The sequence below is a fragment of the Ricinus communis genome, chromosome 6, assembly GCF_019578655.1.
Source record: "Ricinus communis isolate WT05 ecotype wild-type chromosome 6, ASM1957865v1, whole genome shotgun sequence".
NCBI lineage: Eukaryota > Viridiplantae > Streptophyta > Magnoliopsida > Malpighiales > Euphorbiaceae > Ricinus > Ricinus communis.
In genome coordinates, this window is record NC_063261.1 from 20833626 (window position 1) to 20849739 (window position 16114).

The 16114-nt window shown below is 36.5% G+C and overlaps 2 protein-coding genes across 6 annotated transcripts; both read left to right on the plus strand.

The window, feature by feature from the left end:
• Positions 1–478: 478 nt before the first annotated feature.
• On the plus strand, positions 479–6717 carry LOC8276642. 4 transcript variants are annotated; one of them, XM_015720299.3, is made up of 8 exons: positions 479–1189; positions 3174–3321; positions 3414–3564; positions 3729–3854; positions 5217–5297; positions 5612–5732; positions 5878–6148; positions 6306–6717. In XM_015720299.3, the coding sequence occupies exons 1-8, from the start codon at positions 986–988 to the stop codon at positions 6566–6568; spliced, it is 1365 nt and encodes a 454-aa protein (XP_015575785.2). In that variant the 5' UTR covers positions 479–985; the 3' UTR covers positions 6569–6717. The 4 variants fall into 4 exon arrangements, with proteins under 4 accessions (XP_015575785.2, XP_048231837.1, XP_015575784.2 ...); XM_015720298.3 differs by having other exon boundaries at positions 483–1189; positions 5612–5804; XM_048375880.1 differs by lacking the exon at positions 5217–5297.
• Positions 6718–7778: 1061 nt separating this feature from the next.
• LOC8276641 lies at positions 7779–16032 on the plus strand. 2 transcript variants are annotated; one of them, XM_015720278.2, is made up of 11 exons: positions 7781–8024; positions 9027–9106; positions 9753–9935; positions 10041–10152; positions 10229–10262; positions 11937–11974; positions 12125–12159; positions 12242–12394; positions 12600–15124; positions 15336–15422; positions 15610–16032. In XM_015720278.2, exons 2-11 carry the CDS (start codon positions 9036–9038, stop codon positions 15675–15677), a joined length of 3306 nt encoding a protein of 1101 aa, XP_015575764.2. In that variant the 5' UTR covers positions 7781–8024; positions 9027–9035; the 3' UTR covers positions 15678–16032. The 2 variants fall into 2 exon arrangements, with proteins under 2 accessions (XP_025013423.2, XP_015575764.2); XM_025157655.2 differs by lacking the exon at positions 15610–16032 and having other exon boundaries at positions 7779–8024; positions 15262–15422.
• The last annotated feature ends 82 nt before the right edge of the window (positions 16033–16114 follow it).

The window sequence follows — 16114 nt, forward strand, 5'->3', positions numbered from 1 at the left end:
TAAACCCTATACCCTATACCCTATACCCTATACCCTAAATCCTATACCCTAAACCCTAAACCCTATACCTTTAAACCCTATACCCTAAACCCCCAACCCTATAGCCCCAACCCTATACCTTTATCCCCTACCCCAAACCCTATACCTCAAACCTTAAACTGTAAAAATAGTATTATTCATTCTTACGTATTATTAAAAGATGTGCAAGCCCACGAGTGATTATAGGATGGGTTGGTTAATTTTGGTAGGATAGAATAGTACTCTCTAGACTCTTCCATTTCCTAGAGTTCGGGTAATTTTAGTTGTACTAAAAATTTCAGGGACCAAAGGGAAATTTTTAATTTTCTAAATTGTTCCATTAATCAATTGATTTTTGACAAAGACAGACGAATGGACTATTTAGCATAACGAATTCAGAATGTAGAAATATAACAGCATAATAGGGCACTAGTTCTGGAATAATATGCCAATCTGTCATTTACGCTTCAAATAATTCATGGCTTCCTCCTCTAGACATGGGCCACCCTGTTTTTGCAGTGTTGGGGCTGGAAAGAATATGGGTTTTGGGCCGATTGCGGGAAAGAGGGAATTGGGAGGAATGGGCCACAGCTAAGCCGAAATAAAGCAGTCGATCATTGCAATTTCATCAGCTTCTTTCCTGAAAAAATAAAAAATCAGCTTTGGGTGTAAGTGGGGATTTTTGAAAACAGATCGAAATCGGGCCATGAAAATTCTGAGTTTGAACAAGTAGGAATTATTGACAAGTAGAGGGTAGACTAGCATTTTCAGTTCCTAACGACTCCAGTAGTTAAAAGTTACAGTGCAATAAGTATCATCTGCTGTTATTCCTGCGTCGTGGAGACCAGCTGCGAGAAAAAAGCCTGAAGCTTTTTGATCTTGTTTGAGCAATTGCTTATGTGATTGGGTAAAAAAGACAGAAAGACCGATGGGTCTGATTTAGTGTTTGAAAAAGAGGGAAACGGAGATGGACGGAAGTAGGAAGATAAGCGTGAGCCCAAGACCATGCAGTGGGAGGAGGGTATTAGCAAAGAAAAGAGGAATAGGAGGAATTGATAATAAGTTCGTCAACAGTGTTAACAAACTTCACAGAAGGGAAATCTGCTCCAAGCGTCATCGTGCCTTCACCGTCACCGACGCCCAGGATCGTTTCCGTAATATCCGTTTGCAGGTTCCCTCTTTTCTATTAGACCCTTGATTTAGCTTGCCCCCTTCTCTTAGGGTTATTTTCTTTCTTTTATGCCAAGATGTTCTCATCTTCTTCTTCATATTAAATTTATCCTTCTTCTTTTCTCTTTCTTTTTCACTGCAAAAATAATTGCTTTTTAATGTATCATGCTTCTTATTTTAGGATGAATATATATATATATATATATATATATATATACCAATGAGTCGCTAATTATTTTTTGGCCGTAAAACTAAATTTACAAAGTTTTAAAAAAAATCTCTTGTATATATGTCTCTTAAGATGCTTCTGAGTGGTCACTGCCTACCTCCTTTGGGGTAACTATGTATATACCATTTGTAAATTTATCAAATCAATCACTTTAAATGGGTTACTTATCCCTACCCTCATTCCGTCCAAGTTTCCTGAAGGTCGGCGATGGGAATAGTAAAACCTGCTCGATTGAGCTTCTTATGTGGTTGTTCTTCTGAGTACTACCCCCAGATCTCTTTTTGGTTAAATAATGCTATCACACACATACTAGTAAATGCTCCTACTGATGGTGGCTTTGGTAGATGTTGCAGTGGTATAATGGTGATGCCTATGTTTTACATGAGGTGACAGGAATAATACATGATGCCTATGAATGATTATGTAGTCCTTCAGTAGTGCGGTAATATTAATTGGTTTACAGTGCTAATTCAACAAAGATTTGTTGAGATGTGCTTTATATTTTCATTGTCGCAGCAGTAATTACTTTCCTTCCACTTGAGGTCCACCTTTCCTTCTGAATTGACCTCATAGCAACTCAAAAATTCTCTTGGAAAAATAGGTTACTGCCCAAAATGTGGATACCAAGTACACCTCAATAATAGATGGTTTTACCTTGAGATAATTTTCTTTTTCTTTGAAGTTCTAATTTCAAAGGTTAATGTTTAAACTTCTAGAGCTATGTGTTTTCCGTGAGATATTGTATACTCAGTTAACCCTATTTCATGTACTTCTATTTTACATTGCTTATCATTCGGATACGTTCCACAGTCAATTTTGCTTCCTTTAAAGCTTTAAACTTATAGGGCTATGTGATTCCTGTGAGATATGGAATACTCCGTTAGCCCTATTTCATTAGTTCTTTTGTATATTGCTTATCGTTCAGATACCTTCTGTAGTCAATTTTGTTTTCTTTGAAGGTTTTAAATTTTGAGGTTAAAGTTTTAAACTTCTAGAGCTATGGGTTTCCTGTGAGCTATCGTATCCTCGGTTAGCCCTATTAAATTTAGTTTTGTTGCACATTGCTTATACTCAGGTACTTCCATAGAAATTTTCTTTTTGATTAACCAGAAAAAGGAGGTCAGATTTTAATTGATAGCATGATCAGTGATACCAACAAAAAGGAAGCAATATGTAAATCGTAATTGCATTATAAGTTTGTTTGGACTTGCTGTTGTCATATACATTATTTTAAATATATTGGTCAGATTATGATAAGTTAGGAATTGCTTTTAAGGTAAATTCAATATGTTTGGGTTTTAAGAGCTCCAATACAACTCGGAGATAATTTCAACCTCCTTTTCTGTAACGACATCAATAATTGTGCTTTATGAACATCTTAACCTCAACCCCAAACACGCTCTAAGAAGAGTTAAAGTAAAATAGCAAATCTACAAAGATTTAATTGTTATTTAGTTACACCGCACCTAGTTAACATGCTTGCTTCATATTTTGGCAGTTATATCATGTCTTCTATATGAGAGAATCAGGAGCCTGATGCATTACAAAATTATTACTACTGCATTACCATATACTTGGTCAACTTTGGGATACATTAATTCACATAAGCTGATAACCTCATCTGTTATTCACGTGCTCTGTGTTTGGCATTATAAGATAAATTCTAGTTTCCTTAATGTTACTTGGAAAATTCATGCTCTGGTATTTTCATGGCTTCTTCTATTTTTGACGGTGCGATACTTAATTTTATGAATAGGAGGAATATGATACTCATGATCCAAAAGGTCATTGTTCCATGGTATTACCTTTCTTGAGAAAAAGGTCAAAGATTATTGAGATTGTAGCGGCACGTGACATTGTCTTTGCTCTTGCACAATCTGGTGTTTGTGCAGCCTTTAACCGAGGTATAATTTTACATTTCTGCTATCAGCTCTGCCTTTGGATTCTCTGTATCATTCTTTTTGTATCTAAATATAGTCTTGTATGTTGGTTGCAGAGACCAATCAAAGGATATGCTTTCTGAATGTTACTCCTGATGAAGTTATACGGAGCTTGTTTTACAATAAAAACAATGACTCGCTTATTACAGTTTCAGCTTATGCTTCAGATAATTTTAGTTCCTTGAAATGCAGAAGCACAAGGATCGAGTACGTGAATCTTTTTTAGACTTTTATCTGTTTCTCATCATCATCCCCATTTTTGCTTGCTACCCTTGAAAGATACATGACAAAGATTTAAAGGATATAGGAGTTTTAAAGTTTGGGCTGCTTTTTTGTTTCTTACTAATATTGCTCTTTACTATGTGGACCAGATACATACGGAGGGGTAAACCAGATGCTGGCTTTGCTCTTTTTGAATCTGAGTCACTGAAATGGCCAGGTTTTGTAGAGTTTGATGATGTAAATGGGAAAGTACTCACTTATTCTGCACAGGATAGGTAAATATTCTATTAGGCTGAATGCATATATAGGCACCTGAACTTGCACAAAAAAACCCATGGCCCTCCTAAACTTCCACTTGAACCTCTCAGGCACCTCATCTTATATATTCAACTACTTTTGATCCCTTCATTGTTGAAGTGGACTGCAAGTGGATACAAACGCCTTCTATCGCTTGAATGAATGCAGAACAGTATTTTGATTCAATAATTTAAATTATTAATTTTTTTAATAATATAATAACAAATATCATATCTTTTAAAATTTAACAATTCCTTTTTCCTCAAAGAAAGAAAGTAAAAACAATCCCTTACTTTGCTCCTTTATTCCTTCACTTTCTTTTCCTATAGTTTATTTCTTAGGAATCAAACACCATAAAGACCAAAAGTAGCAAAATCAAAATACAAATGAAGCAAAGTCAGTACGGAAAAACAACGAAAGATCTTTCAATTTCTAATATAAGTTCTCCAAATAAGTTCTCCATTTTCCCACTAACAATCTCCAATCATAATCGTAAAAAAGATCCCAAAAGAGAGAAAATAAAAGGAGAAGATGTTATCCCACTCATTATAAGCTATTGATTTATAAACTTCACTATTGAGAATCCAGTTGAGACAAGTTGAAGAGGCAAAACATAGTGAATTGGTGGGCATGGAGACGAGGGAATCAACAGAGTTGTGAGAAGTGAGAGGTGGAGAGAGAGCGGATGTGCTCGTCGCCTGCTTGGAGCTCTCAGTAAGCAGTGCTGCCATTGAGAGAGGACAATGCAATCACTAATTCTTCTTTTCTTGTGTTGGTTTATGCAACTAAAAAAATTATCTCTTTTCCTCTTTTAATTTTTTCTTTTCCAAACATGTAGCTTTCAAATGTTTTTCTAAATTGTTGATTTTCGTTTACCAACATCAATGGCTTTTGATTTAGTAGATGAAAGAGAGTGAAAGAATAAGAGAAGAGAGTGAAAGAAAAGGAATAATGATAAGGATGAAAGAAAAATATTAATTAAAAAATAAAAAAATAGTTTTCAGTAAAAACTAGAAAGATTATACAATGTCATCATCAAATGCTGACATGTGTATTCTTTTTAAGTTAGTCATAGCGCATACTGATTATGCACTTATAAATTTGAAGCAGGGTGCTTAAACATAGTCGAATATGCAAGATAAGGTGCCTGAGAGGTTCAACTGGAAGTTGAGGGGTATCGTGGATTTTTTTATGGAAGTTCAGGTGCCAATAATATGTATTCAGCCATTCTATTACATTGTTGTGGTTCTGGTAAAGTCAATAACATCTGATAATTAACTATTTCATTAGCCACATGAATTGATCATTTTTCTTTTTCATTCCCACCTTTGTTTCATCAGTATATACAAGGTGTTTGACCTCAAAAATTACACAATGTTATATTCCATATCGGATAAAAATGTTCAAGAGATTAAGATCAGGTAATGTTCCATTACACATTTTCATTTTTTATATGCTTATGAAAAAGGTTTTGAAAGGCACATGTGCAAGTTATTAACTCATCATACATAAACATAAGTACATGCTTGCCAATGATTGGTGTGGTTCAGTTGCTGATGTGCGAATGCTACCATTTTAAATGTTCAGTTTTGTTAGATTGATTACTGTTTGTAATGGAGGAGAGAAGAATGGGGAGGGGACTATTCTTATGCATGCAAGTGGCTAATTCCTTCATTCCATTTTATTACTTCACATGTGCTTACGCTGTTCAATTTCTCTGTTTTATTTTAAGCAGTCCAGGGATCATGTTATTGATTTTTACCAAAGCTAGCAGCCATGTTCCTCTGAAGATTCTTTCCATTGAGGACGGTACTGTTCTCAAATCTTTCAACCATCTTCTTCATCGGAATAAGAAGGTGGATTTTATTGAACAGTTCAATGAAAAGCTTCTAGTTAAGCAAGAAAATGAAAATCTCCAGATTCTTGATGTAAGGAGCTTTGTTGTTATCTCAAAAGCAATTTTTTAATTGACAGCAAACTTCTGACTGCATTGTCTTGTAGGTCCGCAACTTTGAGCTAACAGAAGTTAGCAGAACTGAATTTATGACGCCATCAGCATTTATATTTTTGTATGAGAACCAGTTATTTCTAACATTTAGAAATCGAACTGTGGCTGTGTGGAACTTCCGAGGAGAGCTTGTAACTTCCTTTGAAGATCACCTTTTGTGGCATCCTGATTGCAACACTAATAACATATATATTACAAGCGATCAAGATCTTATTATTTCTTACTGCAAGGCTGATTCTGATGATCACTTGTCTGAAGGAATTGGTAATCTTTTGTTCTCAAGTTATCTTGATGGAAATTAAGCTTTAATATATAATTGAGCTATTTAAGAAAACCTATATAGTATAGGAAGGAGTCATCTGAGTTCGTAAGTTATGTCAATGGAAACTAAAATATAATGATGTTTGCATCTTCTGTGCAGCGGGTTCCATTAATATCAGCAATATTTTGACTGGAAAATGCCTTGCTAAAATAAAAGCAAGTAATAGCTTTTCCAGTGAATGCAGTTGCAGTGGAAATTTTAGTGGATGCTGTAACAAATCAAACAAGCATATGCATAGCTCAAGAATTAGGAGCACAGCTGCAGAAGCTTTGGAAGATATTACTGCTCTCTTCTATGATGAGGAGCGCAATGAGATCTATACTGGCAATAGACACGGCCTAGTTCATGTATGGTCTAATTGATGAGTTGGGTTTTCCTTTGTTTATAAAGATGAAAATGAGATGATTGAATGCTCCATGGATGTAAGAATTACGTGAAGTTGTATCATTAGACGCTCTTGTACCAATTCATTGTTTTTTTTTTTTTTGCCAATTTGAATTCATTGTGTTTCTTCGTCTCTCTTTTTTCCTTTTTTCTTTTTTGACAAGGTGTCTTCATCTCTCTTGGCTTGTGATGAACTTTTATATAATGTTGCTGGATGTATATTTCTATAATGGAACATAATAGGTTATGTTACTGAAGTGGAATAGAGATATCAGTAGGGTTTGAGCCACAAATGTCAAGTGAGAGATGTTGGTTGGTTAGGCTCTTAAAAAGTCTTGTTATAGTGGTAGATGTGAAAGTTTGAGGAGCAAAGAGAGCTAGTTAAAGTCTTGCCTGTGATCGGCCAGATTTCGACATGATATGATACCTAATGTTTTAGGGTCCACAGAAGGGAGTGGACTTTCTGTTAAAACAGGCATTATTAGAGTGGAGGACCCTAGATGTTAGGCCTTGTAAAACTCTTGTTTGTATTTTCATATGGATGGAAGGAGAGAATGTTAAAAAAACATACGAATATAAGAAAGGAGGCTCCGCCCGGGGGGGGGGGGGGGGGGGGGGGGTGGTGGCGGGCGGGGAGGGACTGAAGAATGTTGGAACCGAGGACTCGATGGATGGGTTGTGTGAGGGTGAAGTTGACTTGAAGGGTATTGCAGGTGATGATTAACTTCACATGGATTGGAAGGAAAGGAAAGGAAAGGAAAGCATAACCAACCCAACCCATCATTGAATAGTGCCAATGCTTTACGATTTACTTACCTCTTTTCCATTTTAGCAGTAGTTGTACTTGTGTTCGTTACCTTTGACACACACACGAGAGTCTGCTGCTGCATTCGGTCATGTGGAAGCCAGGAACAGCAAAGCAAAGTGTTTTTGTTTGTGTGAGATGGGAAATGAAAGTATAACCATCCCAAAGAAAGGAAATTAACGGAGTAAAATATTGTAAAATGAGCTGACAAGAAAGGACAAAAAAAAAAAAAGATGACTTTAACGACACAAGACAGGAGGGACAAGCAGGGAGTAGAGTGACGCGTCTTGAAGGCACGTGGTATTGTATTGGCAATTAATTAATTTTTATCCTTTGCATAGCATTATTGCTGTTAGATTGGGAACGCAATCGAATCCAAGCACTCTCTCTCTCTCTCTCTCTCCACTTGTTGTAGTAACACTTTTTCCTTTCTTTCTTTCTTTCTATTTTTGCTATAATTAATTGAGAATCAAAAGAAAGAAAAGAATAAAGAAAGGCACAGTAGAAGTAGAAGATACAACAAATGACATGATATTTGGTTCTTGCTGGCTTTCAAGATCTCCTCTCCTCTTGTTGTGTGTTTCTTCTGTCTGACTGAGCTTAGCTAACCTTGCCTCTTGAGCTTTTAGGTAGGTGACCCAGAATTTTCTTCTTCTTTTCCCCTTTTCTGTGAATTTTACACTCAGATTTAGACATATTTTTCTACAATGCGAAAATCAGTTGGTCAAATGAGAGCTCACCTCCACTTCACTTTTTAGATTTCTTGCTGATTTTTATTTTCTTTCTGCTTCCGTTGCTGCTTGCCTGTCTTTAATAACTGTCGGTGTGTCAGACTTTACTGCTTCTTCTTCTTCTTCTTCGTTTAGTTAATTTCAATTGTCTCCTTTTGCTATGTTATTTGTTGAAAGGTTAAGACTTTCAGTAACTAGATCTGAATTTGATACTTCTTCAAGACTGCAGTTCAAAGCAACTATATCTTCGTTTTACTTTTCTTGTTATTTTGCACTTGAGAGCTCATTTCTTACTTCACTCCCAACTCTTCTGTACAATCTGAATATCTTCACTTGAATTGAATGCACCTGCAAGCTTAGCTTTTTGGATTTGGTATTATCTCTCTGCTGGACATTGAAAAACATTGGTTTTTTACTTCTTAGATGTTGCATTACACTAGATCTTCTAATTCGTATCTGCATGTACCCCAATCGTGATCGATGTTTTGGTGAGACCAATGTGCCTTATCTTCTTCCATGTCACCTATCCGCTTCACTTATCTGCTTCACCTCATTTTCATTTCTCTGTTTGCATCCTTCTGGGCCCATGTCAAATTTGTGGCTTTCATCTCCCCTGTTGTATTATTTTTATCCATTTTGATGTTTCCTTTTAATGTCTCTATCATTCCAAGTCTATATCTCTTTTCTTTTATTCCATTTGCCAGTTTTATTCGCAAACTTGCATTCCTAGTTTATTGTTTTACCATCAATTGGACGATTACTGGCCCTTTGCTCCTTCTAGCCTCTTTTTTTCCTTTTTCTTTTTAGTGTGAGAGATTGTGTATGCTTTATTATCGACCACTTGACTTGAGCATGATCTATTATTTTTTTACTGTGAAGATTTAATTATCCTTCATACAGATTGTTGGGATGGCGAGCTGCATACATGCTGATGCACCTTTAGATTATGCAACTATTCAGGTTTTTCCAGCTCAAAACAGGTACTCTCTTTTATCTACAAACATCACTTGAGGCTTTTCATCTCTATAATGTATCTTATCAGATTATTCAAACTGTTTCTTTTTTTAAATATTTTAGTTGTATCAAGTCCGTAACTAATTAGCTCTTTCATGTACAAAACAATGCCTGCATTTATTTGGACTTGCATTTGCAAGTGGGAAGTCGTCTTTCAAGTTTCAACCAACCCTCAAAATCTTGCTTTCTCTTTGTTTTTGCATGCATAAATACTATTACAAGTCCGTGCACTGTGCTCGGGCATCAGGCTGTATTGAGAGACTTTTGTTGAAATTTTCAAAATATATGATTGTCTTCATTATTCTACCTTAAACACCCAAAAAGTTGGGCCAGCTTTGAGTAATCACCTTTTAATTATTTCAGAGGGCTAGATTATTTCTATTATTCAGGCATCACCATCATCATCGTATTCTCTATAACTATTTTGCATTCTTAATGGCTAAATTTGAATAGCTATTGCCTGCGGAATGGAATTTATAAATCTTGATATTAATAACCTCTTTATATGTGTCCTTTTCTGTATATAAATTCCTGTTCTGGCTAATCTTCATTCTTTTTCCAATTATATCTTTTTTGCTATGAACTCCTCTAACATTTCTGGTAATATTACAGATATGAGGTATCTGTTTGTGGTGCTGATGAAGTGGAGAAACTAACCACTGGGTTGTTGGAACAACTCTTGCCACATTTGCCAGGAGTAAAGAACCTGAATAGTAAAGGATCTAACACTAACCTCAAACTTCAAGTGGCAGGACTCGATGATACAACATGGTTCACAAAATCAACTTTAAACAGGTTCTTTTGATATTAATACTTTTATGTGCTTTTTGCTTTTTTGCTTTGTCAATTAAAAAATGTTGCTGCCTACCCTTTTGTTTCAATCCTTACATTTGTTGTTAGGTTTCTGCAAATTATTTCTTCCCTGGATTTCATGAGTTCTAGTAAGCTTATTGAAGGTGAAATGTCTCAATTGGAGGAGGCCAGAAAATTTCATCTTTCTATTCATGCTGAGGTCATATCTTGAGGCCTTCCATAATTAAGTTGTGATTGTCAGCTATCTGTAATTAACATCAACTTTCTTCTGTCAGGGGCGCAAGGATCACTTTGAAAGTGGGGAAACAGGTAACTTCTAGTTAAGTGTTTATGTAGCTTAAAGTTCTGCATAATATTTTTAATTGCTAAGTTCTTTATTTGTAGTTTATCAAATATCAAAGAGAGGAAGTCACGACATATTGATAAGATAATTCCAAAACACATACATCTCAGGGAGGAACTATATATCATTATATTAGTAAGGGGATTCCAAAACACATATCAGGGAGGAAAGAACCATCCAGCTTTTACCAAAAGTGGAAGGGAATTTAAGAAAATGCATTTGTTCTTAAGATGGCACTTAGTTTTCTGCATCTCATCCCTAGCAAAACCTGTAGTTATATACGTACTTTTGTATCGTTGAAGTAATGAGAGAAGTAAGGATGCGAGGAATGTGCTTAGATTAGTGGTGTTCAAGTAGTGATGTCTCTCCAAAACGCTCACCTTCCTCCAACAAAAGGAAAATAATGGAAAAAAAGGTCTTCTTGATCAGCTAACTTCCTTGCATATTGTGGAATGATTAGGTTGTTTAATATATTAGGTAAATGACACATTGAGTGGGGACTGGAGAAAATTAGAGCTGCAATGCTCTTTAATTGTATTCCTGTCATGTGAAAATGCTTGGTTGTAAAACTCTAACCTGAAGTTGTATGAATTTATGTGATGCTCAGTTATGGTAAGACTTCCAAAATCGATACATCTGTCAGTGTCACTAGGTTCCCTTTAAGTGAATTGATATCAAACTAGGGTTTCCAAGCACAATAAGCTTAACCACTAGGCTGTGGCCTTATGACCAGCCTCTTTAAAAGGTGTGAGTCCCACCTTCCCCCTCCTCCGTTGTACTGATGAAAAAAGAAAGTACAATGGGTTGCAATATGTGAGCACAGAGGATATTGCTTTTATTTAGATCTTCAAATCATTCATCTAATGATGGTACACCATGGAGGAACAGAATAATTCAAGGGTGAGTGCTTCATCTCAGATGGGTAAAGATGATTAAAATGCTTCATCTTATGAAAGGATAGATGATTAAAATAACATTTTCATAAACCTGTAGTACTGCTATAGTTAACTTATATTGGAGATTCTAAGAAATCTGGTGTGGATGCGAGAATATAGTAGTTATCACTTCAAGATTCTCTGATGAAATTGGCTATCTTGATACTACTAAGAAACTAGTAATTGTTCATTAATAAGTGAAAGATTAAATTCTAGGGTTTCTTTTACTATTGTAATTTTGCCCTAACATTTTCTTTGTGTTGTCAATAAATCTAAGGGGTTGGCTGAGTTCTTTGTTGGCCTCGAGTCCAGACATCTTTTACGTCTTGAGGATGAAACTATATCACTAAATGCTTAAGCACATAAATAAAGAATCTCCATCTTACTTCTCATAAAGTTATTCAGAGTTTACCTCACAATCCTCAGTGGGAGTTAATTTTTCTTCTTTTTATTGAACCCAGTGGGTACAGAAAAAGCTAAAGTTGTTTTACATCTTTATGCCCTTGGTAATATTGTTCAGTAACTCTTTTTGAGTTCTTTCTCCATCTTTTATTTCTCTTTGTGTTCATTTCTTTTTCACTAAATCAATTTTTCATTTGCATTTTTCATTTGAATTTTTTTTTTAAACTGATTGCCGAGATATTTTGGTTCTTAAAATTTTAAATGATTATTTATGGTTTTCTTTATCTTCCCTCCTCTGAACAGATGGCTGCAACTCAATTGAGAAAATACCAACACTCAAAGTAATTGCTATCACTTACAGTTCTTGATATCTTTTTTCTTTTTCTCTGTGAAGTTCCTTTGTAAATAATGCCAAATGTTATTATTTTGTTTATATTTTGTTATTTTGAATAAGAATTGCAATTTATGGTTTTCTTGCAAACCATATACAGCCTGAAGAAAAAATTGCACCTTCAGATACTTCGAAGTAAGTTCTTTCCTAGCTACTACTTCCTCTGGCTTTTATCTTGGCTGCATATCCACCAAGCCGTACAAAATAATATTTGCAGGGATGAATTATTGCGAGCTATGGACTTAAGGCTCACAGCATTGAGAAGGGAATTAGCTGCTGCTCTGAGCAAGGCTGCTGGTGTCACTTGCTCCTTTAAAGATACTATCAATTTAATAAGATTTTGTGATCATTTCGGAGCAGCAGATTTAAAGTAAGTAGTCCACCAAATTATACTGATCATCAGTGGTATAAATTCCCAGCTGCTTCACAGAATTTTCCATTACAACTGCACTAAGCTACAGAATTTTCCATTGCAACTGCACTAAGCTCTATCTTGTAATAATTCCAGTTATTTACTAAATGATTACGGGAAAGAATTACAATTGTAGATTTCATCTTGGTACTTTCTGTTGCAGAAATTCTATATGCAAATTTTTGGAACTGAGCCATAAGAGTGAGACATCTGTGCTTATAAATGATGACAAGCATTCATTTACAGGCATGTCAATAAGTAACAATGCAAATAAGACAGATGGAGATGCCCAAATATCAAGATCCATACGCTCAGAGACACCTGTAAAATATGGTGTTTCACCTGCGATGGTTGCTCAGGTTGAGCGGCAGAGCTCAAGTGAAAGTGAGGAGTCTTCAAACTCAAGCGACGAAAATCAAATAATTGCAGAAAGGAGTCGAGCTCTTACAAGATCTGCACAACCAAGAAGGTCAGCATCACCAATGCGGAGGGTTCAAATAGGGAGAACTGGATCACGCAGGGCTCCTGCACTAACCATTAAGAGCCTTGGTCATTATCCTGGCAGAGAGAGGGGCCCATTTAATAGAGATGCAGCTGCAAACAGTAGTGATGAAGAAGGATCTGAACAAATCACTAAGAAACCTGAGAATAATGTGCGAAGGATGACAGTTCAAGATGCCATAAATCTTTTTGAAAGCAAACAGAAGGATGAAAGTGCAGATGCTCAAAAAAGGAGCTCTTTATCAAATCTTTCTCTCTATACAAGTAAATCTGTGTTGAGAAGATGGAGTGCCGGTACAATGGAGTGTTCTGTTCCCTGTCAATCTGAAGTTGTTTCTGAAGACTCTGTTCAGCTTTCTTGCAATGATGTTGTGGATCGTGAGAATCCAAAGCATTCAGTGGAAGAAAACTTGGAGTCTGATTTTATCTCTGGATGTCAAAACCCTTCTGAGACAGCTAACACTGATGTAGAGTTCAAAAGATTGGAAAAAAGAGCACATGAACCAATAGGCACGGAAACAGAAACTAATGCAACTGAAGGACAGGAAACTAATGGAACATCAACAGCCTCAGCTGAATGGGGTCAACAAAAGGAAGTGGAGTTGAACCAGATGCTGACAAAAATGATGGAAAGTAAGCCTAAAAGAATCAGGAAGACTCAAAGTAGCAGAAACCAGCATATTCCTTCTGAGCATAGAGGTGGGTTTTATGACCACTACAAGGAAAAGAGAGACGAAAAAATTCGAGGGGAGAATGCTAGGAAGAAAGCAGAAAAAGAAGCACGATTTAGAGCAATGCAGCAAACTCTTGATGCGCGAAAGGCTGAAATGGCCTCCAGGAGTGTGAAGGATGTGAGCAAGAAACATCATTCACCGAAACCCCAACATTCACTCAAGAATCCATCTCAGCCTGCAAATCCTAGAACTGAGAACCCAAAAGCTTCCGTTACAAAGAAGGTTTCATCCAAAGCATCAACTTTACCTGCTACTCGCAAATCATGGCCATCAACACCTTCAACTAGAGTGGCAGGATCTTCACCATCTAAAATTTCTCCAGGGATCTCATCTGGTGGTACTACACCTACACTTCGGAAACCTCAGTCAACATCTCCACTTATTTCATCAAGGGCGAAAGTTCAGAGATCCCAGCCACGTCACAGAAATTTTGAGGGAAGCCAGAATGATACTGACAGAAGCTTGAAGGTTGTCAAAGAAAAGAAGCAGCAAACAGTAATGAAAAATGAAAAAGCAACAAAAACAAAAGTTGCAGCAGCTATTGTAGATCGCTCTGGTAAGATTCCATCAAAGCCTAGTTTGTATAACAAAATGACCAAGAAAAGCAGTGTGGTGCCACTGGAATCAAAACCCTTTCTACGCAAAGGATCTGGAGTTGCTCCAGGTATGGGTCCCACTGCAAGCAAGAAGAAATGTTCTTCTCAGGTGGAGGAAACTTCCATTGACTGTGGGAACATGATAGAAACTCTAGAGGATGTGGCTGCCAATGCTTCTATTCTTGTCATCCAGCATGAAGACCGGGATATTGTATCAAATGATCATGCAAATACTGCCATGGAGCCAGAAGCACTGGTCAAGAGTCATGAGAATTGTGATGAGTCTGTAAAGATCAATGAGCTTGCCATTGATGGTGATGACAGTTTCAAAGATACAGCAGAGTCTTCAACAAAGATAGAGTCGCAAAAAGAATCAGTTATCTCCCCCATTGCATGGGAGGAAATAGATGAATGCCAGCATGTGCATAGTTCATATGGCAATGGCGCATCTCAGCTTGCCTCTCCAGTCCATGTCGAGCCTGTTGGATTGTCAAGTCCACGTGTTCGTCATTCTTTGTCACAGATGCTGCAAGAAGAAAGTAGTGAGCCTGATACATTTGAGTGGGGAAATGCTGAAAATCCCCCTGCCATGGCCTATCAAAAAGATGCTCCTAAAGGATTGAAGAGGCTCTTGAAATTTGCCCGGAAGAGCAAAGGGGATGCAAATGTAGCAGGTTGGTCCAGCCCATCTGTCTTTTCTGAAGGGGAGGATGATGCTGAGGAGTCTAAAGCTACAAGCAAAAGAAATACTGACAACCTACTGAGAAAGGCAGCACTTCATTCAAAGAATTATGGGCAGCAAACTACTTCAGTCTGTGCAGGCCCTGAAAAAAAAATAGATACGCGACTTCTCTCCGGTACTTCCACATGCTATTCTCATTTTTCTTCATACTGATTTAGTTTTATGAATCTAAATAATTATAAGGTAGGCATAATAACACTTTCATGCTTCTTGTTCTTTGCTTCTATATCTAATTTCTATGTGCTAATGTAGCAAATGAAAAGGGGTGCCTGTTATCACTTAGGCACAGTATCTTGCTGAATACATTCTGCATGTTCTAAATGCAGCTGAAAGTAACTTGAGCAAATTTGGAGTTCAGAATTCTGAGAAGTTGCAAAAAGGCAATGTTTCAACTGCAGCTTCTACAACTAAAGGTTTTTTTTTTTTGCTTTTCTCTTTCTTTCTTTTCTCAGGACTATTCTTTTGGTTGAATTTTTCTATTCTCTTTGTTCTAATAATTTTAATTTATTTTACTTTATATATTCTTCTTTTGTACTTCAACCACATCCATTGAGTAGTGAATTTGGATAGACTAACATCCTTTTATTTTCTGTGTTTCAGCAACAAGGTCATTCTTCTCTCTTTCAGCATTCAGAGGCAGCAAACCAAATGAGACAAAGTTCCATTGATTGGTATTCATACAATCATTTGTTTTCCTCCGAGAGAAATGGAACAAGTTTCTGGATGTTATGTTGATGGGGCCTTGCGGTCGTCCAAATGTATACTATCCTCTGCTGAATTCATGGATCATTGCATTAAACATTGATAAATCAAGAAATGTGTTATCCATTTTTAATCACATGTACTGAGTTCATATCATCTCATAAGTCATAACATACGGTAATTTGACATCAAACATGCAGCTTTAGTTGTGTAGTTAATACTTAAATTTTTATTGCGTCAAGCAATCAATGGTTGTAAGTAACTGACTACTGACTTTGGATCACTGTTTCCTTGCAATCTACATTCTGCCATTTTGATCCATGCAATTGATTCAGCAAACCTGACTTCCCATCCTCCAATGCTTTCAGTTGCATAGGCGTTTAATTTTCAACCGAGTTTTTTC

Bases quoted from the DNA above. Each gene is read 5' to 3' on its own strand.
- LOC8276642 (XM_015720298.3), top strand. From the start codon at position 986: ATGGACGGAAGTAGGAAGATAAGCGTGAGCCCAAGACCATGCAGTGGG. The intron at 3,565-3,728 runs GTACGTGAATCT...TATGTGGACCAG, and splicing joins TGCAGAAGCACAAGGATCGA to ATACATACGGAGGGGTAAAC. The intron at 5,805-5,877 runs GTAAGGAGCTTT...ATTGTCTTGTAG, and splicing joins AAAATCTCCAGATTCTTGAT to GTCCGCAACTTTGAGCTAAC.
- LOC8276641 (XM_015720278.2), top strand. From the start codon at position 9,036: ATGGCGAGCTGCATACATGCTGATGCACCTTTAGATTATGCAACTATT. The intron at 9,936-10,040 runs GTTCTTTTGATA...ATTTGTTGTTAG, and splicing joins ACAAAATCAACTTTAAACAG to GTTTCTGCAAATTATTTCTT. The intron at 15,125-15,335 runs GTACTTCCACAT...TTCTAAATGCAG, and splicing joins AGATACGCGACTTCTCTCCG to CTGAAAGTAACTTGAGCAAA.